This window comes from Drosophila suzukii, chromosome 2L, assembly GCF_043229965.1.
Source record: "Drosophila suzukii chromosome 2L, CBGP_Dsuzu_IsoJpt1.0, whole genome shotgun sequence".
NCBI lineage: Eukaryota > Metazoa > Arthropoda > Insecta > Diptera > Drosophilidae > Drosophila > Drosophila suzukii.
The window spans coordinates 18,374,700-18,400,382 of NC_092080.1; the positions used below are offsets into that span (position 1 = coordinate 18,374,700).

At 40.3% G+C, this 25,683-nt stretch overlaps 4 protein-coding genes across 4 annotated transcripts; all 4 read left to right on the top strand.

Moving 5' to 3' along the window:
- The first annotated feature begins 986 nt into the window (after positions 1–986).
- LOC108021716 (uncharacterized) lies at positions 987–3,940 on the top strand. Its single transcript, XM_017090553.4, has 6 exons — positions 987–1,551; positions 1,614–1,955; positions 2,030–2,312; positions 2,374–2,612; positions 2,668–3,366; positions 3,598–3,940. Exons 1-6 carry the CDS (start codon positions 1,391–1,393, stop codon positions 3,698–3,700), a joined length of 1,827 nt encoding a protein of 608 aa, XP_016946042.3. The 5' UTR covers positions 987–1,390; the 3' UTR covers positions 3,701–3,940.
- Positions 3,941–5,162: 1,222 nt separating this feature from the next.
- On the top strand, positions 5,163–6,360 carry Cks30A (Cyclin-dependent kinase subunit 30A). Its single transcript, XM_017090554.4, has 2 exons — positions 5,163–5,513; positions 5,584–6,360. Exons 1-2 carry the CDS (start codon positions 5,458–5,460, stop codon positions 5,750–5,752), a joined length of 225 nt encoding a protein of 74 aa, XP_016946043.1. The 5' UTR covers positions 5,163–5,457; the 3' UTR covers positions 5,753–6,360.
- Positions 6,361–8,115: 1,755 nt separating this feature from the next.
- Positions 8,116–16,687, top strand: Eaat1 (Excitatory amino acid transporter 1). The gene is made up of 11 exons (XM_017089740.4): positions 8,116–8,367; positions 12,662–12,984; positions 13,094–13,189; positions 13,251–13,418; positions 13,480–13,522; positions 14,304–14,346; positions 14,404–14,587; positions 14,642–14,772; positions 14,851–15,280; positions 15,337–15,433; positions 15,495–16,687. Exons 2-11 carry the CDS (start codon positions 12,800–12,802, stop codon positions 15,555–15,557), a joined length of 1,440 nt encoding a protein of 479 aa, XP_016945229.1. The 5' UTR covers positions 8,116–8,367; positions 12,662–12,799; the 3' UTR covers positions 15,558–16,687.
- Positions 16,688–18,234: 1,547 nt separating this feature from the next.
- On the top strand, positions 18,235–19,865 carry LOC108008969 (uncharacterized). The gene has a single exon (XM_017072908.4). The coding sequence runs from the start codon at positions 18,408–18,410 to the stop codon at positions 19,824–19,826; it is 1,419 nt and encodes a 472-aa protein (XP_016928397.3). The 5' UTR covers positions 18,235–18,407; the 3' UTR covers positions 19,827–19,865.
- Positions 19,866–25,683: the final 5,818 nt, after the last annotated feature.

A 25,683-nucleotide genomic window follows, 5' to 3' on the forward strand; every position in this document is an offset into this window, starting at 1 on the left:
ACGATCAACTGCAATTGAGCTGTGTCCTGGAAGTCAAAAAACAATGCAAGCAGGTTAATACTAAAAACCAGCCATTTGCTCGAATTTTTTAAAACATGCTATTGCATACATATCAATTTGATAAACTGCAAATCAGTCAATATGTGTATACCTTAACTTAAATTCATTTTCTCCATTGAAAGAAACCAAGAACAATAATGAATGGAGTCCATGAATGGAGTCCATAACAAGAAATAATTCAACTTATATGTTCTCGAGTGAAAAATAATTATATTTTTATGTTAAATTCCAGGTATATAAATGTAACTTTTTTTTATATTTAGGTACGGTTTGATTAAAGTTAAACACTAAAGCAACGTGAATAGGCAGCTAAAGCTACTTAAGCTTTGGGATGGCTTAAATATTAAATGTAAGTAAATAATATGTTATATAACATCATTAGTTAGCATACACTTTTTAAAAAGTAAAAATATCTTCTTAAAAAAAATTTTTAATATTAAAATAGGAGAAATAATTTTAAATGGCTTGTCATTTTGAAATTTTACGTAAAATTCATTTTCTAAAATATAACTATTGACATTTAAAAGATATAATTTAATCATAAAAGATTAGTTGTTATGGTACATACATACTTAAGTATGAGTTCCTTCAATTCTATCATAGAAGTTCTATGGTTCATTTTTCATGACTGAGTTGACAAGGCTCCACTGTACCATAATTGCTGTTGGTCTTTCACCTTTGCCACTGTCGGCGCACTAACTGTAAACGATGTTTTCTCGATGAAGCTCAACTGCAGGCAGTCACACATGCACACGTGCACGCGCACAGGTGCAAGGACACTCACCTGGACACATACCAGCGCACCCAAGGAAGTGTGCGTGTGTGGGACCTCGTTTCTCAGCAGGAGGTTTGTTTTCCACCTAGCCACTAATGTCTTTTTCTTGCTCTTTTTTTGCCGACCGCCCACTTGGCCTTTGGCACTTTGTCAATGCGCAAACAAAAACGAATTGCACACAGGATTATCGAGGAACACACATACGCACAGGTGCGCCCACTGTCCCACTCACCTTTTGCTTTGCATTTCATGGCTGCCCATGGCTTTTATTCCTTAATCAAACAGCAGGAGGCCCAACAAAGAGTGACTTCAAGGAAATAAAAGAAATCATTTTTGTGGTGCTATAAAAAACACCATAATAGTTTTTCAGAACACAAGTTACATCGCTGTTGTTGATTTACGGTCGATTTGTATTCTTAGAACTTAATGGAGTGGTTCCTGTGTATGTCTATAAAGTCAAACAATTTTTTATGACAGGCCTAAACTTCCTATAGTAAAAAGTAACTATTTGTGTAGAACTGTCTGGCGGCAATAGTATATATTTTCTAGTCCAAAATGGAAGAGGATCATGTGGTTAACATTGCGGTTCCGGAGAAGAAGCCATGTGGCGGAATCCAACCGCCGCCCATTTACCAGAAACTGATGGTGGAGAACCTGACCATGATCCGACCGCCCATCCTGAAGATCTACTACTGGGAGAGCTTTGACATCGCTGGGTGAGATAGATATTAAGTAGACTCGAAGCTATATCCTCACTACTTCTTTTTCCGCTTTATAGCCTGAATAGAAAGCTGCGCTCCAACCGCGTAGAGCACGAGCACACATTTTCGGTCCCCATCCGCCAGATCCACAGTCACCCCTTGAAAATGGTCTTTTGGCTGCGTAACCTCTCTCCAAAGAATGCCACTTTGACCCTTAAACGAATCCAGAACTGCCACTGCCAGCCTCTCCAGACCCAAGTTGGATTTAATCAGTTCCGCCAGCTATTCCACTGCCCGCATCGCAGACTGCTCCACATCAATCAGGAGATCCTAGCCATCAAGCCAGACGAGGTGGTAGCCTTAACAGTCACCGCCTTTTTCTTCCTCTATGGCGAACATCTGCTTACCTACGAAGTTCAGTAAGTCATCACAGATGAATAAAGATACATAATATTTCTAGTAACTAACTAACTAATTTTTTAATTCATTTCAGTACCGAAGACAAACGCAAGTTTCTTTGGCACTTTCACCTGGAGATCTCATCCTTCGACCCCGAGAAGTGTCTGCTTTCCAAAGAGCTGGTGCCAGTAAACATAAAAAACTATTACCATACAACGCAGCCTTTGTGGGTCCAGAATATCACGATGTCCCACTTGTCGTTCTCGTTCGCTTCAAGGGATCGGGGCCTCAAACTGCTCAATATGAATCTCACCGTTCCACGACAGAGTGTGTGGCCCCTCCTGGTGGACTATCGACCACTGGACTACGAAAATGAGGTATACTTTAGAATTTGTTATTTGTTAAATTGTGGTATTATGTCTTATGCATTTTTAACAGGCAGAAATTATCATGTCCTTTGATAATGTCAAGGCTCGCTACAAGATCAAGGCTCGAGGTGTCCTGGCAGACGAAAAGGAGCAAACGGATATGCCTTTGAAAGAACGCGAATGTGCGGACTTCCTTAATGTAATCTATCCCAATAGGTTGAGTTTTGAGGTCTGCCTGCGGGAAGATCGGACGCAACTGGTCAATGTCCACAACTACGGACAGAAGTGCATGGAGTTCCGCTGGCAGAGGTAAGATATACTTGAATTCATCAACTTAGTTAGGTTTAACTTATATCCGTTTCAGTTACATAATCAACGAGTTCTTCTCGGTAGTGTTCAATCCACCCATTTTCCGGCTCAAGGGCCATCACTCCAAGCTGTGCGAGATCAAGGTGTCCGTGTTCGAGCGACTGGTGCACTTCCGGCGCATTCCCATCGTGTTGGAGGTGCACCGCATCCTCGACCGCGCCACCCTCATCGCCAAGCAGGAACTAGAGGAGGTCGAATCCATCGACGACCCAAAGTGGAAGGAGGACAGCTATGTGGAGCACGTATATCTGCACCTGAACATCCGCAGCACTTTGAAGCCCGCTCTGGACACCTCCGAGGAACTGGAGCCCGGAGATAGAATTGATCCCACGGCAGGTCCTGAGCCATGCTCACAATTTGGTGCTGGAGCAGGCGGGGGAATAGGGTCGGGAGACGGTCCTGCGCCACCAGCTCCGCAATCCGAAGAGCAACGAAAGGAGGCCGAACGCAAGGAGCTGATCTCCCGACTGGTGGCCAAGAGCAAGCTCAACTCCAACGAGGTCATCGAACTGAGCATGGCCATCGACCAACGGATCACCATTTTCGAGAAGCTCTTCTGGAAGTATCTCAGCAAGTCCAAGTTCATGCGCATCAGCGCGGAACGCAAGCGGCAGAAGTTGGTGAAGACCTACGAGCAAGTAATAGCGCCCAATGACACAATTCCTCCGGAGACAACCACGGAAATTGATAGAAAGTAAGTAAATGGTTGGACCCTTTATAACCAACTGTACAGGCCAAATAACAAAGTATTTTATAAATAGTTTGGAATATGACTTAAGATTACTGTAAACTACGGTTAAAGTGCCCAAATTTACATTAACTATTTGTAATTTTATAAAATGAAGATGTATATATTTAGTCAACATTTTATCCAACAAGTTACCTAGCACATTACAAATTTACTAATGTCTTCCCTATTTTGCAGCCATATAATCGATATAATGTCCAGACTGATGCAGGAGGCCATCAACGACTTGGCCAAGAACTGGGTCTTCATCCCGTCCCAGTACTACGAACGCAACCATTAAGTGCTCACGCCTTTAACTAAACGCATTTTCCCACCACCGATTCGAATGCAATCCATACCCTTTCCCTTGGTTTTTCTGGTCGGTTAATGCGTTGCATTCCATTTTGGGTTGTCTGCACCGCAAAATTTATGTAAGATTTCGCATGAGTTGAGAGCCAACGCCTTTGCCTTCCGTTACAAACACGGCCCAATTTATGTGTCTGCATGCAGCCTTTTAAGGTTTTCCACGTAGACAGAGGGCGTGACAGGGGGTCATTTTATGCGAGAATGTGTTTTCGGCCCTTACTTTTAGTTTGTCAGGGTAGTTTTCCAAGTGGTCAAATGTTTACCTTTTTAGTTTCATATGCTCTTATGATGCCTTGAAATATTCGTAGGAATTCATTCTAGTTCCTGGGTTAGTTCTTTTAAAATTGATTGATCAATTAATCACTGAAAGCTGGGCTCAATACAATTGTTTCAATTTAAAATTATTAAACCATACTATTTTTGTTTGCACTCGTTACCTAAGGTTCTTTTGATCTCGCAATGACCCTCAAAATTAGCCTCGCAATGACCCCCGCAATTAGCCTGGCAAAGAGCTTTAAAGAAAGCTGTCAAAAGGCCTGGCAAAAGTGATCGCAGTAAGACTTAAATGATCTCAATTATCCCAGCAATTAGTCTGGCTAAAAGCATCGTAATAAGCCTACGAAAAGCATCGAAATAAGCCTGACATTAATGTACCTTATAATAAGCCCGGTAGTACGCCTGGCTATAAGTCTGGTAATAGTCCTGGAAACAAGCCTGACATTAAGCCCAGCGAAGCCAGTTAAAAACCGAGCAGTGTTCCAAGTAAACACATAAGTTTAAGGCTAGCAGATAAGCAAAACCAAATAACCAGTTTGATATATATATATATATACTCTGGATCAGGATCACTGAGGATCAGCCGAGTCGAACAAGCCAAGCCGTATAAACTATGCGATCTCGGAAAATAGAAAGGCTACCGGCACGACAAAAAGTTTTTAATATCATGATTAAATTTTTTACGCACGTATCTAGTATGCAGTAGATAAAATTGACAAGTGTAACATGTAAAAATGTAAAGTATTTTTAATTTGAAGTTGGATAGCTGAGTAACGGTATCTGCTAGTCGAGGGGCTCTCTATAGCATTCTCTCTTCTTTCGAGTTGTATTATTTTTACTTAGTTCTTTGCAAAATTAACCTTTCCTCGGCGTTAAATATGTTTAATGTTGCAATCAGTAACCGGTACCGGCCACTTTTATCCGCTTTTCTTATTGGTATTTATCCGATACACACTCGCCAGTTAGCGCAGTAACCTTTTTACCATAGCGGTGACAGCATCCTGAAAGCCGATACACGTACCTGACATTTCAGGGTGACCGTTTTGAATAGTTTTGGTATATTTGAAAATACGAAGTTGGTATGAAAAGTATATTTATTGGAGCCGGACGGCATAATTTATCGATAATTCCGCTGTCCATCTCTAACCGCGTCACTTTTTATTTTAAAAATTGCAAACCAAACGTAAATTTGAGCATTCAAACGTAACCCAATTGTGATAAAAACCAAGAAGCGCAGGCCAAAGAAGCATTTGCAGAGATTATCAAGAGAGCAGCATTCGTTGGCAATTGGAAGTTTCGAGATTCGAGGAAGCCGCCTTCGCCGGTCCAAAAAAGAGACGCCGAATTCCGCAGCGCGCACTCTACATTCGCAACCGCATTCCTGAGCAATTCCAGGAAACACCAGGTGCCGGCACGATGAGCAAGGATATTTACTACTCGGACAAGTACTACGACGAGCAGTTCGAGTACAGGTTAGTAGTGCCCTGGTAATTGGGTCAAGCGCGGCAACTGTAAATTACCCTCCTCCTCCCCACCCCGCAGACATGTGGTTTTGCCCAAGGAACTGGTCAAAATGGTGCCCAAGACCCATCTGATGACGGAGGCCGAGTGGCGATCCATTGGCGTACAGCAGTCGCGCGGCTGGATCCACTACATGATCCACAAACCGGAGCCCCACATCCTGCTCTTTCGGCGCCCCAAAACGGATTAGCCGCAGCAGATACTACGCATACACACTTCTATAGCACATAGCACATACCTATATATCCGGCAGCTGCTGCCGATATTTTGTATTTTGTATTGGCGGCGGTGGTGGTTGCTGCGGAACAACCAACTGTTGCACAAACATCAACAACAACAACATCATTATCATCATAGGTACTCATTACGTACGAATCCCTCTAGAAACTACTACTACTTCTTATGCCGTGTGCTTTGTAATACTCTTATTTTACCATGTTTGCCCCGCTATCAACATCCTTACCTCCTACCTATAGATATAGCACCTAGAGCTAAAGCTAAGATTGCCATTTTCATACACCTCAGGCCTGGGAGATAACACTGAGGTGGTATTCCTGAACCATTCCCTGAACTCCCACACATTTTACCATATTTTATGTTGCCATTTCGAAACGGAAGCGAAAATAAGAATTTTGCTCACTTTTTATAAGTTTTAATGAAATCTGATTTGTGATCTTGAAATTCTTAATCAATAATACATATGTTTACACATAATATAATGAACTTAAAATAAATATGTTTAATGTATGGAGAAGCTTGAGGCGTTGATTGCTTGAAGTTTTCCCAAATCGATCAAAATTACCTGTTTCACTTATTGAGTTGGGTACAGATGGTTTAAGCAAAATCGTCACAGAACTTGAGATGTACCATCGAAAACTACATGAATGGACTTATTTTATAGAGGAGTAAGTTGATTGTATGGTTTTAATCATCAGTAAGCTTTATACTTCATTTAATTTTAGGAAATCAATGAACCCGGTCTAAACACAGGTATCTGATAAATCGTTGGCGATTTAAGACCAGGCTACAATTTGTTATAACATTATAGGTAAGTAAGAAATGGAATTTCCTTATCAAAGTGGCCAAATTTTAAAAATATTACTGTGAAGCTATATTTTGTTAGTTTTTGTATATATACATATTTATCAACAGTTGTATCCTAGTTGCACAAGATGTTATTTTTGACATATAGCTCTAATTCCCAAGATGGAAGATGCCTGTATTTCTTCCTACTAAACTATAAACTTAAAACCCTACAGCTGATTTCAACTCGATTGTTTCTTAGGCCCCCTGGCAAAGGCTCATCCTCATTACAAGATACTTTCTGACTTAACTTGGGACCACAAACACCGACGAGTATCTAATTATTTAGTTATTTATATACCACAACATAGCAACACGATTGGCGTGCAATTTCCAACCACAACTTTGTGGGCTGGTGTGTGATTTCTGAAATTTCCAGTGTCAAAAATGAAGATCGACAGTTCCGGTCCGAATGTGTGTGTCGTGCCCAGGGCAGCACCTCACCTCTCCACATGAGAAAGCGGTGACCCATCCGAAGGGGCCGATCAAGTGGGCCGGGGAGACCGCATCCCCGGCTGCCACGTTTAGGGACTACGGCAATCGCTGTCAACTGAGGCCCGCCACTTAGCAGCATCCCATCCTCCGGCCTGCTCTTCCGCAGTTAGAGCATACCACACTCATTTCCCACCAGCATGGAACTGGCCCCCAAGGCAAATCGAATTGAAGCAGATCAAAGGCAGCTGCAGCTGTGATGATGCTGCTGCTGATTTTTATTGCTTTATTTCTGCTGCTGATATTTATTGTGGTACGAATATGAAACCGGAAACGCTCGACTAACATTCTTTCGGTCAGCCTAGGACCCGGACCCACTTTCTTGCTGGTTCCCTTGGATTCCTGGCCATTGTATTGCCGGCACACTCAATCAGGTTCAAGTAGTCCATGGTTATGGCCATTGTTCCCGCTTTTTCGGGGTGGTTTGTCACGATCATTTCAGCATTTATGAGGTGTAATCATAGCTGGGATTGGGTAATGCACAAACTTGACCCACTTATAGGGCGAGCATGTTGTGACATAATAACAAACCAGATCTAAACAGAATCTTGCTTTCTTTTATCCACCACAGAGCAAGACCTTGAAGCGGCCGGAAAATCCCCTGATTGCCATTCAACACAATGCGAGGATGATCATTGCAGTTACCGCACAATGCTGCAACTAATGGGAAGGAAGTAATCGAAAGTGGGTACGCCAAGATACTGAACTACTGTAATGAGTTCCTTTCACTGCACTCCTTGTAGCAAGGGAAAGCGAAACAAGGCGCTACAAATTACGCGGCCAACGCTGCGTATGCGTTACGTGGAATGCGATGAGCCGAAAGCAGCGCAGTCGGCAGAAGCAGCAGCTTTTGATGAATGAAAGTCAACCCTCGAGCACACACACCCGCAACTGTGATGCCAACGCCGACGTCGCTGCCACCGAGCAATTTGCGCGGTAGCTGGCTATATTTCGAATTTGATTTCGATTTAGTTTCTAGTACTGTTTTACAAACCGACGAGTCAGGTTCTACTGCCGCTGCTAGCAGAGCCGACCAGACCAGATCGGGATAAGAATCGGAATCGGTGTGTGGGATCATTGCCTGATCAGTAGTCAGTGTCTATACCGCCGCGTGCTCGGGACAACGCGCTCCTCCGATCCTCCGCCACTCGACTCGGGCTCGTGCCTGAAGGGTTCTTCAATCCGTCGGGAGTTTTACCCAGCCAGCGGCTCATGTGAATGCTTTTGATTGTAAGTGCTCGGATTATTGCTAGCAGATGAATACTATTAAACTATATATCCGCAATTGGAAAGAAAATAGACATGACAGACATTTTATCTGAAACAGAAACGTCCGAGCTTTAAATATTATATTGTGAAATCCTTCAATAGACTAATGGTCTTACATTTATGGTTCTTTTTTCAACATTTGCATTTGTTTCTAAGTGAGTGTCAAGCGGGAACAATTTGTTGACCGCATACAATGATGCAGCTGATTTACTACCCTGTAACTAGTAAATTGATGGTTTGATGGGACACTTACTAATTTTGAAAATAATATTGTGTTGAATGATGTTTGTTAGAAAACTACGACATTCAATTGATTTTTTTAAGCACTTGAATGTAAAACATGGTCAACATTAATAACATATTATTTCGGCCATTAAAATTCTAAATTTAAAGAGACATGTTGCCAATATTCTTACAAAGGATAAGATGCCTTCTGTTCATCCATCCATGTTATTTACATGTCATCGTATCGATTAACTCTTCTTAAGAGCCGAGAGAGAAGCGTGAATAATTTCCGATTTATAATGCTGATAAGACTCTTAATAACCTCGCAACCTTGGTAGACATCCCACCCAATTTGCATAGGCGGAGGCGTGTCAGACGGTTTTTGTATTTTTCGCTTTCTTTTTCTTATTTTTAGCGCACAATGAATATTTGCTCGATGCACCGAAAATAGTTTTATCTGTCCTCTCGCGATAATGATGAGAAAAGACTGCGACTAGTAAACACATAAGTTTAAGGAGATGCATTATTATTAAGCCGTAATATGGCCAAAATTTATGATCTTTCTTTGCGCCTCGCCAATTTTCTCACCTAAATAAAGCACGATTAAAAACTGGCTCGTGAAAAATAACTCAAAAAGTTCGCAAGAAATGAACATTCGAATAGTGAATGAATCAGTTTGATCTTAACTGTAGTTTATGATAACCCACGTGCTGCTTGCGCTTTTAACTCTTCGTTTTGCGGAACCATAGTCATTTTGATAAGGTAAAAATTGATGGAAATGCCGACCTACAGTTTTGAGATAGTCAGACATTCAGTCTATAGATTATGGCAACAATGACAGACGGATGAGTCGAGATTATAGCGTCATGTACCAATGCATATTTATGTATGAAGGTATGCATATACTATTTATAATATAATACATATAAATGTGTCGAAGTACATTTCTAATCATCTTAAACCAACTGAAGGTATTTGTTTATAAAGTAACAGATTTTGATTTCGCAATTCAGAATATTTTTCTTCCAGTTGGGCTTCCTTAAGAAACCGCATTAGAATTTGTTAGTTCATAATTTAAACTTTCCATTAACGTTTACTTCTGATTTTTGGTTGCCCAACGTTCAAAATCGAACAGTCATAAAATTGTTCTCATGTCATTTTGGTTTAGAAATAAATTAGTTGGAGTTAATTTCAGTTTTTACATTTTTCCACGGAAATGCATATAAATCCATAAAAACAAGCGTTGTCTGAACATCAACCCAATAAATAGTGATAATAGCTTTTATAACACAAATATATTAATGATTTTTAGTTGGGTTAAGATCAGCTTAAACTGGTTTTGCTCAGTCACTTTTTAATAAATTTCCTCACATCGAAGACAAGTGGGTGGGTGTATTTGTCTGACCCAACCCCCGCGAGATGCAAATCAATTTGCATATACAATGAATTTGCTGCCCTCTGAATTAAGTTTGCATTGCATTAATTAGCTGGCTAGTAAAAGTACTCCTATGTTATATAAGTCACAGTCTTGCGCGTTAATTAGTATTCATCTCTGGATATATATTTGTGTTTGACTATCAACAATAATAAACTTGTAGGTACGGAATTTGTGATCATGTAAACGGTCTGCCAATCAAATATGGCAAAAAAAATGGTTTCCGTAAATACCAAGAACAAATTTTGAAATAGAAAACAAAATGATTTATTCGAATCTCTGTATAATAGTTATAGTTAACGATCACAGGTCCAGTCATTTAGAGCTTCACGCTTTGGAACATCGCTAATAAAGACAAGTTCAAGTTCACCAAGGAGCACGCTAGGGTTAATGCTAAATTGGGTTTTAAATTTCCATTTAATTATGATGTTTATCAATCGACGGTCTAGTTTCCGTTTGGTGTGAAACCCATCCTTTTGTCAATGAACTTGAATGATCAATAAAACTTCCGCTGCAATTAAAATGCAAAGCAACTGCGACACCAATTTCTGCCTACGGCTATATGTAAACAGTCTCACTCACGGTCAAGTTCAAAATAGAAAAATGTGAATAAATAACTATACATAAATGTGCACAAAGACAATTCAATTAAAGTCAAACGCGGCTTAGTAAATAAATTAGTGCACGAGTGCAACTGCATTCCAAGTGAATTCCACTCAAGTTCCGCTATATCTGTTAAATTGAATTCTTATCTGTACAACCATCTTCTCACCCGATTCAATTACAAGTGGCGAAATTAAACGGTCCGCGAACTAAACGATTGAGATAAACACCTTTTAGTTTAAATGCTTTGATACAGTCCACTGCACCCACTAAATACAACCAAAAGTATCCCCATCAATGGAGAGCCCAACCACCTGTTCCACGATATCACACAACATACGACCTGGGCACATGCCAATCATCCATTCAGAATCGGTTTCAGTTTCGGTTTCTGGACTGTTCTGTAGTTACATCAATTAGGCGAACCGCAGATACAGATACCGACCACCGACCGAACAGAGAACGTCGGACACATAATGGTATTATCATCGCTTCGGTCTGCCAAAGGGTGTGGAGCACCCAGACAATTGTGATCGGTGATCTCATTGCCGAGGGTGAAGCTGCAAGAGCTCAAAAGCAGTCGATACGGGAAATACCCTACATACATTTTAAAAATGTGTTAAACCACAATATCCATAATATGTATTAAGGATAAGAAGGGCAATTTATTTCTTTATTTCGGAAATCTAGTATTTTTTAATAACATTTAAATTTTTTCAGTTATTAGTTAGTTTGAAGCTATTTTTAAGACTGTTGATTTTTTTTTAATTACCTGAACAAATTTATTCTTAAAATTGTAATGCCATCGCATGCCAATTGGTCAAATATTATAAAGTTGTAATTTAACAGATGTTAGTTAAACATGTACATAAGTGAATCACAAAGCAATGATAACTAAAGAATTTCGTTGAAATTATTTTGTCTTCCGACCCAAACCCTAGACCTTAATTCCATTAAAAGTAACTAAGTGATCACAGTCACTTTTTTAGTCACCTCTCCAATTTATTCCTACTAAACCTAAGTGTTTGTTGCCATCTCAATCTCTCACTGTCTCCTCTTCAATTGTTATACAATTGGCTGAACAATTTTGAAGTGCAAAGATTTCTTGATTAATCCCGAATCGCAAGTGGCAAATACCAATTGAGAGGATATTCTAACGACCATGATGTAAGCGGTTTCAACTTGGGGCAGTTTTTAAAGTCGAGATCGGAATCTATCGGATCTGTCTAGAATCCAGATCATTGATCGCCGTCTCCTCGCTTGTTACCCTTGCACCCAGTTAAGACATTAAATTTGTTTTCATTATTCGATCGTTTATGTAAATTTATTAGTTTGACACGTTTCCCAGCCACAATGCTTCGATTAATTGAGCTGCAGTCTTTTAGGAATCTGCTTCTGTTTATCTCTTATTGTTGTTGTCGCTTCTAGCACATTTGTGCATAATGGGAAAACGTGTCAATGCTAAATGAGTGCTAATAGCCAGCGCTAAATTCTTAATTGCTCTGCAATGTTTGAGTTTCGTTTGTTAGAACTACTGGCATCAAGCTGTCGCTTCCGCCCTTTACTCTCGCAAAGTGTTCTGAAAAATATTCCGAAATAAGTCCAACACTGAACAACATCAGTCCGGCTTCGCGTCAAAAGTAACACCCCTCGGAGAACAGAGGTCAGAGGTAGGGGGTGAGCATAAATCACAAAAGCCCAGCTGCCTGACTTCTCGTTTTGGGGTTGTAATATCAGTCGTCGATCGCTGGTCGTCCGGTGAAGAGGAAGCGCTACTGTTCAACCCCTTGTAGACATCTGTTCAGGCTGGAACTAGTTTCATATAGAAAACTTGAAATAATAAGCAGGGACAATCGCCTGGTCCACGTACTCTTTTAGGTAACATTTTCTAAGAAACTTTTCGAAAACCAAAATATATCCCAAAATATTAATGAAAGCATACGAATGATATAATATGGATTGTTATTTATGGAAATGTATTTTTATCTTCAGGACACCCCTTACTATCTGATCGGATATTTTGGAGGCAGAGGATCGGCTTGGGCGACGAATCGACTGGTAATCGCACGCGAAAGTGCGTGAGGAGGGTTTCCGGCAGGATCCAGGGTTCTCCAGACCCTAACCGTCACCATGACGCGACCCAAGCAGGATGGCGGCAAGTTTAAGTCGTTCATGCAGGAGAATGTCCTTACCATGGCCACCGTTATTGGTGTGTTCGTGGGAGGACTCGTCGGCTTCATCATCAAAAACAGCACGGGCGAGTGGTCCAAACGAGAGATCATGTACATTTCTTTCCCCGGAGAGATTTTCTTGCGGTGAGTTATAGAAAACTGCGAGATTTGGCGAAGAAAAGGTGTAAAAGTCAGCCACTGGGAAGATCTTAATGATTATTGTCAACCTCTTATATATAAAATATACTTTCAGAATGCTGAAATGTTTGATTGTCCCTCTTTTGGTGTCGTCAATCACCAGCGCCATTGGTGGCCTCGATCTTAGCATGTCCAGCAAGATTGCTACCAGGTGAGTTCGCAAAACCATAGCTACCACTGAAAACCTGATTATATTACCCATTACCCTTTAGAGCCATAACATACTACTTTGTGACCACCTTATCGGCCGTAATTCTGGGCATTTGTCTGGTGACCACACTGCGTCCCGGCCAGGGAGCCAAGATTGTGGAGACCCAGACGGAGACCATCGATAAGGCATCCAAGGTGCTCACCCCAGACACGCTGATGGATCTGGTGCGGTATGTGGCAATCTGCCGATAACCGAAACCGCAATATGATTCATTTTATTTCTCCCAATAGAAACATGTTTACGGACAACATCATTCGGTCCACCATGTTCCAGGTAAGTCTCTCACATAAGGCGCATCGGCCATACGCACTGTTGAACAGCGATTTAAGGGAGTACCAACAACGGTAGCAATTATTCAATTCTTTGCGGTTTGCCCGGACTTTGATTGAAATAAAGCGCGACACATAATCAAAACTGACATGATAGGGATACCACAATTTCAATTACAATCCAGATTCAAGTAGGGGGATTTCACACAAGTGTTCGCGGTGTGAGTGAGTGTCAGTGCTTAAATTTCAATTATCGCATGTGCGGCGAGAATCGGCAAAGAGTGAGAGGGAAACGGTCCTATCAACACGGTTTAGGAGGCCCCAGACGCAAATTGAATCAAAGTACTTAGCCCGGGCAGATCTGTGGACATTGTACCTTCATAATTATATGCACGTACATATATGTACGTGTGTATGTTGATGTAGGTAGGCAGCCGAGTGAATATTCATGCGCCCAATTAGATTATTGTTGACTCAATGAGGGAAAATAACAGACAAAACAAATTTTCAGTAATCCAGATTCCACTTTTTATGATGCTAGCATGGAGAAACACAACAAAGTGTCAACGGATGTGCAGAAACATGATTCCGAATATCCCATTATTAAAAGAATTTAAGCGCTATATTGATATAAGATTTTTGAAGAGGATATTTATTTATAATCTGGGTTTGAGTATATTAATAATAACTATTGAATTATTATTAAATGTGACGTAAATGAGTTAAATATTTGTAAATGTAATTTTAAAACAGTATTTAATCCTCTTACACCTACTCTATTTTAGGACCGCACAGAGATCTATGAGAACACTAGCATTAGCCCAGCCCGTAAGTTTTTCTATTGAAAACTCATTACAAAACTTATTTCCATGTTTGCTTAAACAGAACCCATGGAGAACTGGGAGTTCAAGTCTGCTCAGCGGGAGGGCTCCAATGTTCTGGGCCTTGTGATGTTCAGTGTGATCCTAGGTACCACCATTGGCAGAATGCGTGAGAAGGGACAATTGCTGCAGGACTTCTTCACCACTCTGAGCGAGGCAATGATGACCATCACATCGTGGGTTATTTGGTAAGTGTAGGTTAATTTACATGAAAATCAGAATCTATGAGTGTAATTATTTAGGATTTCTCCGCTGGGAGTGGCCTTCCTAATAGCCGCCAAGATCATTGAGATGGATTCGATAGCAGCGACCATTCAATCGTTGGGATGGTATTTCATAACAGTTATGATAGGTTTATTCTTGCACGGTTTTGGTAAGTATCCCTTACCGTCAGTACATTATTCTTAATAAAGTTTCTAGGCATTATTATAACCTAACTCTTTTCCTTCAGGTACCATTGCTGTGATCTTCTTCTTGGGCACGCGACGTCTTCCGTACCGGTATATCGCGAAGCTTAGTCAGGTCCTGGCCACTGCTTTTGGAACGGGTTCTAGCTCAGCCACCATGCCACTGACTATCAAATGTCTGGACAACATGGGCATCGATCCGCGAGTCACTCGCTTTGTCATCCCCGTGGGCGCCACCATCAACATGGACGGAACGGCTCTCTATGAGGCTGTGGCTGCTCTGTTCATCGCCCAATATCGTGAGATGAGCTACTCCTTCGGCACCATTGTGGCCGTAAGCATAACGGCTACGGCAGCCTCGATCGGAGCTGCTGGAATCCCACAGGCCGGACTCGTCACCATGGTCATGGTGCTGGACACTGTAGGCTTGGAACCGAAGGATGTGTCCCTCATCATAGCCGTCGATTGGCTACTGTAAGACGACGGCAAACAAGTCATGAGATATTATTAAAGAATATACTTACTTCTAGGGATCGCTTCCGCACCACCATCAATGTGATGTGTGATGCCCTGGGCACTATTTTGGTTAATCATCTGTCGAAGAACGATCTGGCCAGCGTGGATAGGGTGAGTGGTCTTTTAACTTTACTTAATCCCACAATTTCTTATAAATTTATTTATCCTCCAGCTGAATGCCGAGCCCCATGAGCTTCTCGAGCTGGGACCCAATGGCCACGAGATGAAGGAATGAAGGCAGTCTTCGCTTGGCGCCTATAACCGCAAACGATGAGTGGACATGTCCCGGCTGTGGGCCTGCTTCCACATCCTCCCCAGCAACGATAGCGATAGCGATGACTACGACGACGATGAGGACTTTTAAGGATCGTCGCTGGGTGTTATCGCATCGATGCTAAGGCGGAGTCATCACGTTTGTTTGCGGATTATTTTGGGTGACCAAGTCGCTTCCAATTTCCAGATTGATCATTTTGATGCAGCTCCTCCGGCAGAGGCTAGAGTTCTGCCAGAGTACAAGTACTAAGCCAGCAACGAATTTAAGTGACACATTCGTTAACTAGTTTGTTTTTCCCAAAAATTTAAGATCAAAAAGCGAGAACATAAATAAGATTTAAGATGAAAACAAAACAACATTTATCGTCTAAATTAGGGATACTTTCAAGGTGTAAATAATTTTTAAATATAATTATATTAAATTGAGTTCAAATTTGCATTACATTCTCCCTTATGGATAGTATTACAATCGAAGAGTAAAAATTAGTTCATTGCCAAAAAACACAATCCCAACTTAAAGCAATTGCATTTGATTAGGTCGCAAATTGTTGAGATTCGTATCTAGTATTTGTTAAACATTATTCTACAACTTTTTGACATAGCAAAGCAAAACAAAATAATTTAAGAAGACAATTTAAAAATAGAAAAAAGATTAATTACCACACTAACAATTAATAACCAAGACCAATTCAAATCGAATCAGAATTTCAAATGTCGTTACAAGTTCGTGTTCATAGTTGAGCTTTGTAAATACTTAATAGCTTAAGTATACATACATAAAACTTTATGAAAATATTTATATTTAAAGCGTGGAAATCGAATTCTTGAATGACAATAATAGAGTGCTACAATCACACATACAGTCAATTTATACAAGTAACAAATTATTTATAACATACTATTAAATTACAAGTAAATTAGGTCACACCTTTCCAAAAATCCACAAAACAATCAATAAAATGGATTAAAAAACATTTGCCATGCTTTCCGCCAAAAAGGAGATTTTTTTAGGTTACGAATCATTAAAATGTTTGTAGTTGTGCGTAGTCTAAATATATGTTTACTAATAAAACTTTATGAATATTAAATAAACTTGTCAAGTATTTTATTTGAATGCCTTGTTGGTATTTAGAGAATGGGTTTTTTTTCATTTCATTTTTTTTGATTTTCAATCCAGTTAAAGGGTACTAAATGTCTTTAAGAGGTATTGATTCCTAGACAATTCAACTCGAAGGAAACACTTTAAAACTGTCAAAAAGGTTTGAAATGCATTGTATCGATGGTTCTTAAATAAGTTAAAGCTTTTGAAGCTTACAATTATTTAAAATAGAGCTTTTAGTAGGATAAAGGATTTAAAGGGTGCTAAAAAATATATAAAAATAGGGAAATAAGAAACTAAATAAATATAAATAAAATTAAGCGCGAGAAGCATTGAATCTAGTTTTGGAAAGCCAATTTTTTAATACCTTTTAGATTTAACGACCTATTTCACGTTTTAATATGCGTACAATTTTCAGACCAATATTATAATAAAATTTACTATGTCTCATCTTTACTTATTTTAATTTCTAGGAAAAAGTATGCTGAATGTGAAGTCCAAATGTTCCGGCAGTCAAAAAAGTACTTGTAAGAAACAAGACTTAATAGGAAATAATAGCCATTAAAGGTAATCAATGAATATTTATAAATATATGGTTACCCTTCAATCCACTTCGGAATAAATTTGCTTAGAAGGAGAAACTCTATAATTTATTGAGGATTAATTATTATTAAAATTAAGAATATTTAAAATGTTGATTTTCTTATTAACCTACCCAAAAGGAGCTCACCCTTCCTTTTTTCATTTTTGTACCATTGCAGAGTGTAAGGCAGACCCCATAAACACTAGACGAGTTTCTACGCCAACAAGTCTCTCATTTTTAAAGCTATCGGGATAAATCCTTCTCAAAAGTTTTTTTTCTATTGCAGGTAATATACATATAAGTCGGAACGAGCCGGATGATAAAAAAATAATGAACAACATTTCAAAAAAAGGTGTTTTTTGTCACATAATCTTCGGCTCATGGAAATATCATTTTTTAATATTTCAGAATATAAAATTTAATTTTTATAATATAGCTGCCATAGGCTTTCCGAAATTAACTTATTTTCTTGTTTACAATGTTTTTAGATTTTGTAATTTTAAAAATTGGTTGGCAATAGTTTTGCATTGTTTTAAATTAGTAAAAATTTGCGGACTTCCGTTGTTCTTTAAATTTGTTGCCCCTTTGATCTATTTAGGGCCCCATCTGCATGTACTTCTGTTTCCCTGCCATTTTGAAACCCTTCTCCAAAAAGTAACTGCCCCTAAAAAGGCAACAACCCAACACAAAGCTCACCATATATAAAATTGGGGACCATTGAAAGGGGACAGAATGCCAGTAGAGCAAGGAAATGCAGGCAGGTCGTCAAAACAAGCAAATATAATAAAATAAAACAAAGAAACAAATGAAAAGTATATTTCGATGACTTTTCAACTTTTTCTTTACTCAGCTTCACTAGCTTCCAGCAAAAAGTTATGATTTATTGTATTTTGCATATGAAATGTGGGAAATTGAGTTTTCTTCAAAAGTTAAGCTCAGCATACTTTCTGAGCCTTCACCAACCAAAATTCTCAACTTCACTTTTTTGACAGCACTAACGATTGGAAAAACAAACATTTAGGAAAAAGGCTTGAATATTTGAATTTAGCAAGATAAGCCCCCTAAATTCTCCGTTAGTATATTGCCAAAACTATGTACCAAAGCTAAGCCACTTTAGACCATCGTCAGCCATGCTTGAGAATGCTGTCAATAAGGAACGTCCCATTTATAAGGATATACAGTGCCTCACAGACGCCCAGCTGTCCCTCATGTGCCGGAGCCATCAGATCTTCCCAGGTCCAATAACCTTTCGAAATCGGCGATTCGCGGAGCGCCAACTCCATATAGCGATTATTGAAGAGCGGGCCAAGTACCGGGCCCATCAGCAGTTCGCCCGGGAGTGCAATTTGCAAAACTCCAGAAACAACCAGCAAGTACGGCCGCCCCAAGAGCACTACGGTTTAGTGAACGCACTTCCCCAAAACACCCAGCTGAACCACGTGCCACGGACTTACTGGCCAACACCTGGTTTATTCAATTTGCACGGACCTGTGCCGTCAAGCAGTAATTTCCAAAATCGTGGAAACCGTCCGGATCCGATTCTTGAGCCACGTCGGTACATCACTTGGCGGCAGCAATATAGTTGGCCCAACCATCCCAGAACTGAAACCAAAACCAAGATCCTGGGCTTCAACATGCCCTTCTCGCTGGAGGCGGCCTTGGATTTCAGTTCAAGGTTAAGCAGCACCATCAAGCGTTTTCGAGGTGGCGGCGAGGAGGAGATGTTTCAGAAAGAGTCAGCTGAAAAAGAGCATGAGAGAAATAAGATAGTTGAGCGGTATCAAGAAGGGGATGAAAAAATATTTCATGATAATTATCAGGATGAATATCAGGAAGATTACGAAGAGCAGACCCAAGAGGATTATAGCGAAGAAGCGCTTATAGCATCACAGGAAGACCTTGAACGGGACACGCTCTCCGAAAGTTCAGAGGACGAAGGCCAGCAGCGGGATGGTAGGAAGAAGGACCTCCTATCCCAGGACCCCTATGTCCTCCCCATTCCCTATAACTTCCGTGAACTGCAGAGGTCGGTCGACGGGGCGGATGCGGAATCTCACAGCGAACTATGCGATTACCTGAGTTTCATCAGCATGTCGAGTGTTTACCACGAGTTCACCAGCCAAGTGCCGATGATCAAGACGCAACCAGCTGTGGATTCCAAGCCCCGTTTTCGCTGGTGGTGGCCGCTCAGGGCGACGGCGGGGGACGAGCGGATTCCCGAGGCGGAGCGGACCACGGAGCAGGATCTCTTGCAGGAGCGCGAGCTGAAGACCATCAACTATCTGAGCGATGCTTCGGCGCGGGTGGATGACGGGATGCTGGAACTGATGGGTAGGGTGGAGCTGCGCGACGACAGCGATGAGGAGGGAGTGGTGGAGGACCAACAAGGATCGCAGAGATCCCGATCCTCCGCCGGATTCCTCCGTCACATCTTCCGCCTGCTGTGCTGCGATCGTCAAGGAAAACTTGACGCGGAAAAGCTGCGCTGCACCTTCTTCTGCTGCTGCATGGCCTTCGGTGTCTACGTGGCCTTTAAAATGTTACGATAGTGATACAGTGATTTTCTAATTGCAGACTCGAATGTTTTGTATTTGTCCATCAGTATTCTGAAAATAATGCTTATCTCAGTTGGTAGAAAGATGCACGTAGAGTTTGAAGTAGTGTTCCTCAAGTCTTCGTAAGCATCTGCCTTTGTTCTCTTACGTCGAGATACGCACTATGTTCTGAATACATAATTAAGTGCAATTATCTCTATACTTTCAGTTCTTATAAAGTTGGCTTTTTCTTGGTATTTTACATAGATCCTAAGAATTCATTTATTTTATTATTTATCATTTCTCGTCTTCCACATTTTAAGTTGACTGCCCCAGTAACTAGGACATTTATGACATACTATTACATCTAGAGTGGCTTCAATTTGCAAGCAGATGGCCCCTCGTTGAAGAACGAGAAATTACGTGGCCTCTTGCGCCACGTGTTTCCATCTAGCCAAGTCGTCGCTTGCTGGCCAAAATCCCATTTTCGAGCTGAAACGGAAATGAAACTGTAATTATATTTATGGCGCCCTCAGAAGGAGCTAAGCGCTCAGTTGCTTCTTTGAGGAGTCATTTTTAAAATTGCATGCATAAATCTGAGGTCTTAAAGTTTACAAATTATTAAATAATATATATTTGCATATTTAGTGGGTTGCACTTCGATAATTTAAGCTGAAAACAAATAATTTAAAAAGCGATTTTAAATATATATCATATCAATACGGTAGTATGTAAGTTTACATTTATTTGTAATTTCTAATTTGTTTTTGAATAAAAAACTACATGACTTTTGGCTACCAAAGGTATGGTAATTTTCCAAAATGTAAACCAATTTGTTTGGCCCAATTGCAAGTGAGGAAATCTCATTGCCCTTGCACCCGAGCGCAAACTTAATGACTTTCGGCCATTTGCCAGACTCAAATCTCCTTGCTGGACCCCGTTGCCATTGCAGTTTGCTTTCAAGCTCCTGGGTCGTGATGCCATTTGCTGGCGGAGAGTGGTCATAAATCTTCTTAAATGTCGCAAATCAACACAGCAGGCCAAATCTCAGAACCAACTGCAATATCTAATTTACACAGGTAAATGCGGACGGTCATCCCCCACCCAATTCCCTCAGTTTGTCCCTGTAAATAGCAAGTCTACACCGAAGAAAATTTCACTCAATTAAAAGCTCATTGAACTTAAGTTCCTTAAGTAGCTTTACTTTTGCAATAAATTTGTCATTAATAAGGGAAATAAACCGCATTACTCAAGTTTGCCCACTCAGTTGGGAAACTCTTCTTCGGCGCCCAACTAAGCAAACCAAATGTAATCAAATGCAATTGGCGTGACCGAAAACCCAAGCCGGGGGAGGCTATAAATAAAAGTTTGGCCATAAAACCACAAAGATACATAAAATGGGCATAACAAATTTAAATGGCATAAACAATTGGCAACAAAGTAACCTCCCCTGCCAATTTCTCCAAAGTGAACTATAATACAGATCGTACGGTTTTTGACTTTGGCCAAATCGCAGACTCACATCGAGTATAAATCTGTGGCTATAAAACGAGACAAGACTCGATTGGCGGGTTGGGCCATACAAATTGAGACACTCAGTGGATTGGGCAGAACTCTCAGTTGTCAGTTTGTCTTTATGCCAATTCAATTTACCGGCAAATCGTTGCGCTGCAAAGCCCCCCAAATTTCGGTGGGGTCTCCAGGAAATAAACATAAAACGCCAACAAAATGCGGCCATTTAATTTATACGCTGGCAGCATTAAATGGTATTTTAATTTCTATGGAAGTCGTAAAAAGTCCTGAAAAGTAATTCTCCTCTCCCCCGTTTTCATATTTATGTCTATAAATTTATTTTGCACTTTTCCATTTCTCAATTGCGTGCAAAAGATTTTTACATTTAATTCAATTTGGCATCTAATGGATGGGGCGGTTGGCTGAAAGTGGGTGCTTTCCCCGAGGGGGTGTAGTGGGCCATGGCTTACCAACTGGGCGTGGCCATGTCTGTTTTGCAGTCGTTGCGTGAAATATGGACCTGACTACTTAGCACTGAAATCCGGTGGATGCCCGGGCTAAATTACCGTTACAAATTTGCGCTACTTTGATGGCAGTCACCTCCTTGTCCACCTCGTTTTCCCGAGGAGTCAAGGATTCAAGGTTTCCGAATGCCCGGCCATGTCATACAAAATTTATTCGCCCTACGTGCCTCAGCCGCAAATCTTCGCTTCGTCCAGAGGGTCAAGTAATTTCGTCCCATTGGTGTGCAGATCTGGGCTAGTTTGGGTCACTCCAAGTGGAAGCTGCTAATGGTTTCCATAAGGAAAAGGGGGTCCAACTCATGGTTCGTTGAGTGGGCTTTGGCCAAACTCCCAAAGATGGAGTTTGAATTCGAACCCCATTCAGATAAAAATCACTGCCTTAATAAAGTATCGTATGGGTAATCCTGAATTGATGTATTTTAGTGGATAAAATGTAATAACAAAAGATTATATCCCATAGCTAACATGGAAACAATCTAGTGAAATCCAATTTATTTACCACTATAACATGAGTTTGTTAAATATTTTAGTTTTGCTGTAATGGCCTGAAGGCTCTCGAAGAATATTTTAAAAATGAATTAATTATTCAAAAGGCGTTCCCCTATTGTTTCGAAATGCTAAATACATATGTAAAGTTAACTCAATTTTTCCGCCGCAAACTTTTGCAACTGAGAACGATAAAAGCTGCTACACATTCGCAGCCATTTTGAAAGCCACTTTAACCAGAAAAAGTTGCCAGCATCTTTGGCCTAATGAACGAAACTCCAAACAAGCAAAACTAAACTGCGCGACTGCCAGAGGAAAATGTTGTTTCCAACATTGGCTGTACCGCTGGTTGGGGTAGGGAAAACTAGGGATTTTCCTAACCCTTTGGGGCGAAAATGCAATTTTGTAATTGACTCACAATCAGTCGTGCGGAAGTTGTTTAGCTATGCAATATGGCTGCCAAATGCGACAAACGGATGCAATTTGTGAAATATGCACGAAATAAGACGATAAAGACGCTCAAGTAGGTGGGGCATGCACCAGTCTCGCCCAGACAACCCCATTCCCACAGAGATTGAAATGTCAATCCGTTTATGGGAGTGAGACATGTCCCTGTCCGTGTTTCTGCTCCTGTCTCTCCGCTCGAGTGGAACATGTTTGTCAGCTAGTTTTCGATGCGATTTTTTCTACCGACTGGTAATGGGATTTAGGGGTATATTACTTTTTCCACGTTCTAAAAAATTAACATGAAAATAATGATTAAACAAAATATTTATAAATATACCATTTAAATGTTTATTGGTGGGGTTAGGGCCGGTTTCTCGAGCGAGAGTTAAAGTTAGAGTTGGTTATCTGTTTGAAAAACTAACAAAAATTTAAGCCTGTCGTAAAACGTTTCTTAATGACGGTAATTTATTTAAACGGGAAACATTAACATAAACTTAGTTTGAAATCAGGTTAACCGGGAGTTAACACTTATATGGACGCTTAAATTTCCTTAAGAAAGACTGTATTGGTAATGGGATGTCGGGGTATATTACTTTTTGTCAAGTACTAAAAAATTAACAAAAAAATAAAGATTAAGCAAAATATTTATAAGCATAGCAGTAAAAAGGGTTTTCGTGGGGTAAGGGCCGGTTTATCGAGTTTCAGTTAAAGTTAGAATTAGCTACCTTTTTGAAAAACTAACGACAATATAAGCCTGTCGTAAAACCAAATCCGTTTTCTCAATGACAGTAATTTATTTAAACGGGAAACATAAACAACAACTTAGTTTGAAATTAGGTTAACCGGAAGTTAACTCTTATATAGACGCTTAAGAAAATCAAATTTCCTTAACAGAAACTGTATCTGTCGGAAAAATGTTAGCAGGCACTGTTTACTAATTAGAAACCGACTTTTAGTTAACTTTCAGAACCTTTTCTGTACAAATATTTTATAACTGACAATTCATAATAACTTGTAGATGTTAGCCTTATCTTCATTTAGATATTTTTTATACACGTACGTCTAATTTTAAGCATCATCACCATTTCTTTATCACTTGCCAAAAGTACAGTGATAGGTATCTTGTCGGATGGTATTAGGAAATCGGCATTTCGCTTTCAGCCTGCAGTTGTGCCACAGAATGTTGCCGAAATGTCCGTTTGTCGCCCACATGTCTCGCGCCCGAGTGCCGCTGACAGATGTTCCACCTTTGGACAGGAAGCGGGCTGCGGAGACAAACTGTTTGGCTTCGCCGGGAACCTGGAGGCCGACCTACGTAATAGTTTTTATATGCGGTTTTCGCTTGAATCCCTGCCTCTACCCTGCCATAAACGAACAATTTGTGTAATGCATTTGGTGAATGATGAGGTGGGCAGGAGCGTTTGCAGAACGGGTTTGCTGACTAGGGGCGACGGGTTTTTGTGGCTCCATGTCCGGGAAGGAAGTCGTTCTATGCAGCTTCATTTTTTATGCTCACAGTTTTCCGAAAGTTGTGGAAAACTTTGCTTATAAAATGTTTACATATCGATATTTGTGGCGGCTTTGCCGACCATACAAGGGCAGGTATGTTGGCAAACAGTCCGGTTCATAGCCGTGTAACGCATTTTCTGAATTCTAACTCATATAAGTGCCAAGATCTTTTGGATGTTTTGCGGTTTGCGTTTTGACTACAGCTATTTGGTTATGACACGGTCTGTACGTTGGACCTGCGGCCAGAAATATCTTAACTGATATGCACCTCCTTGTGGCTTTGATTGCCTATTTTCTACAATGTTTCGACCCTATCTGTTATTGATGGAATGTTTAACAAAGGAAACATATATTAGAAATGCTAATATTTCCCGATAATTTATATTTCTTTTAAGGTTTTTAAACTTAAGCTTTGTTAACTACAAAGCGAACAGATTTTGGTCGAATCAAAGTCGGCATAAAGAGGGCTTAATTTGTAGCTCAATCTGTTCACAATAATTTATTCAACCTTTTCATCCGCCAATCAAGTTGAACAAACGTTTACTAAGCCAACTGGCTACAAACAAAACAAATAACATTTCTTACAGCATTTTTCTAATTAATAAAAAAGGGCCAAATAAAGATCGACTTTTGTAATACCCTAAAAAGATTAAAGGACCGAGCGACTATAGTAACTATAGTTATCGGTTAACCCAAAACTTTCCATACCTCTAAAGCCTGTTTTTTCTGCAACTCCAAAATTAGACCATCATGAATTAGGGTATATAATGAATTCTTTAACCCGTCTACAGGCCCGCAGGAACAAATGTTTTCTTTTTCTTATTTTTTGATGCAAATATCAACAATTAATTTGGAGGCGAAATATGCGCAGCCTCGCAGAAAAATAAATAAACGCCCAGAAACAGAGGCTCAGGCTAAAAGTTGAGGAGGAAAATTGCAAAAAGCAAAGTAAACAACAGGGGGCAAGGTGGAAAAATGTGGGAGAAGTCCTGGCAATTAAAGTTGAGACTTGCGAGGCGGATCCAAAACCAGATGAGCAGGTGGCGGAATCTAAGACCTCCATTCTGAGGGAGCAGGTGGCATAATGAAGTCGATTGGAAGTTGAGTTCCCTTGAGCTGGAATAATTTGTTTTAATGTTTATGTTGACGCCCTAGGCAAATGCAAAGTAGCTAGAAAATTAACGATAACATTATTATGTTTGCTACTAAATTTGAAATTCAAACAGCTAGAATTCATGCCACGTCACACATGGCGTATACTTGACATGGAATTTAGAAGCCCCTCAAAGAGCGGGAAAATAATTAAGAGCACTTAGGGCCTTTTAATATTTGGGGTTCAAAGAAAGATTGAAGGTTCCGGGTTGAGCCTGAATATTTTATTGGGCCTTCTTCTG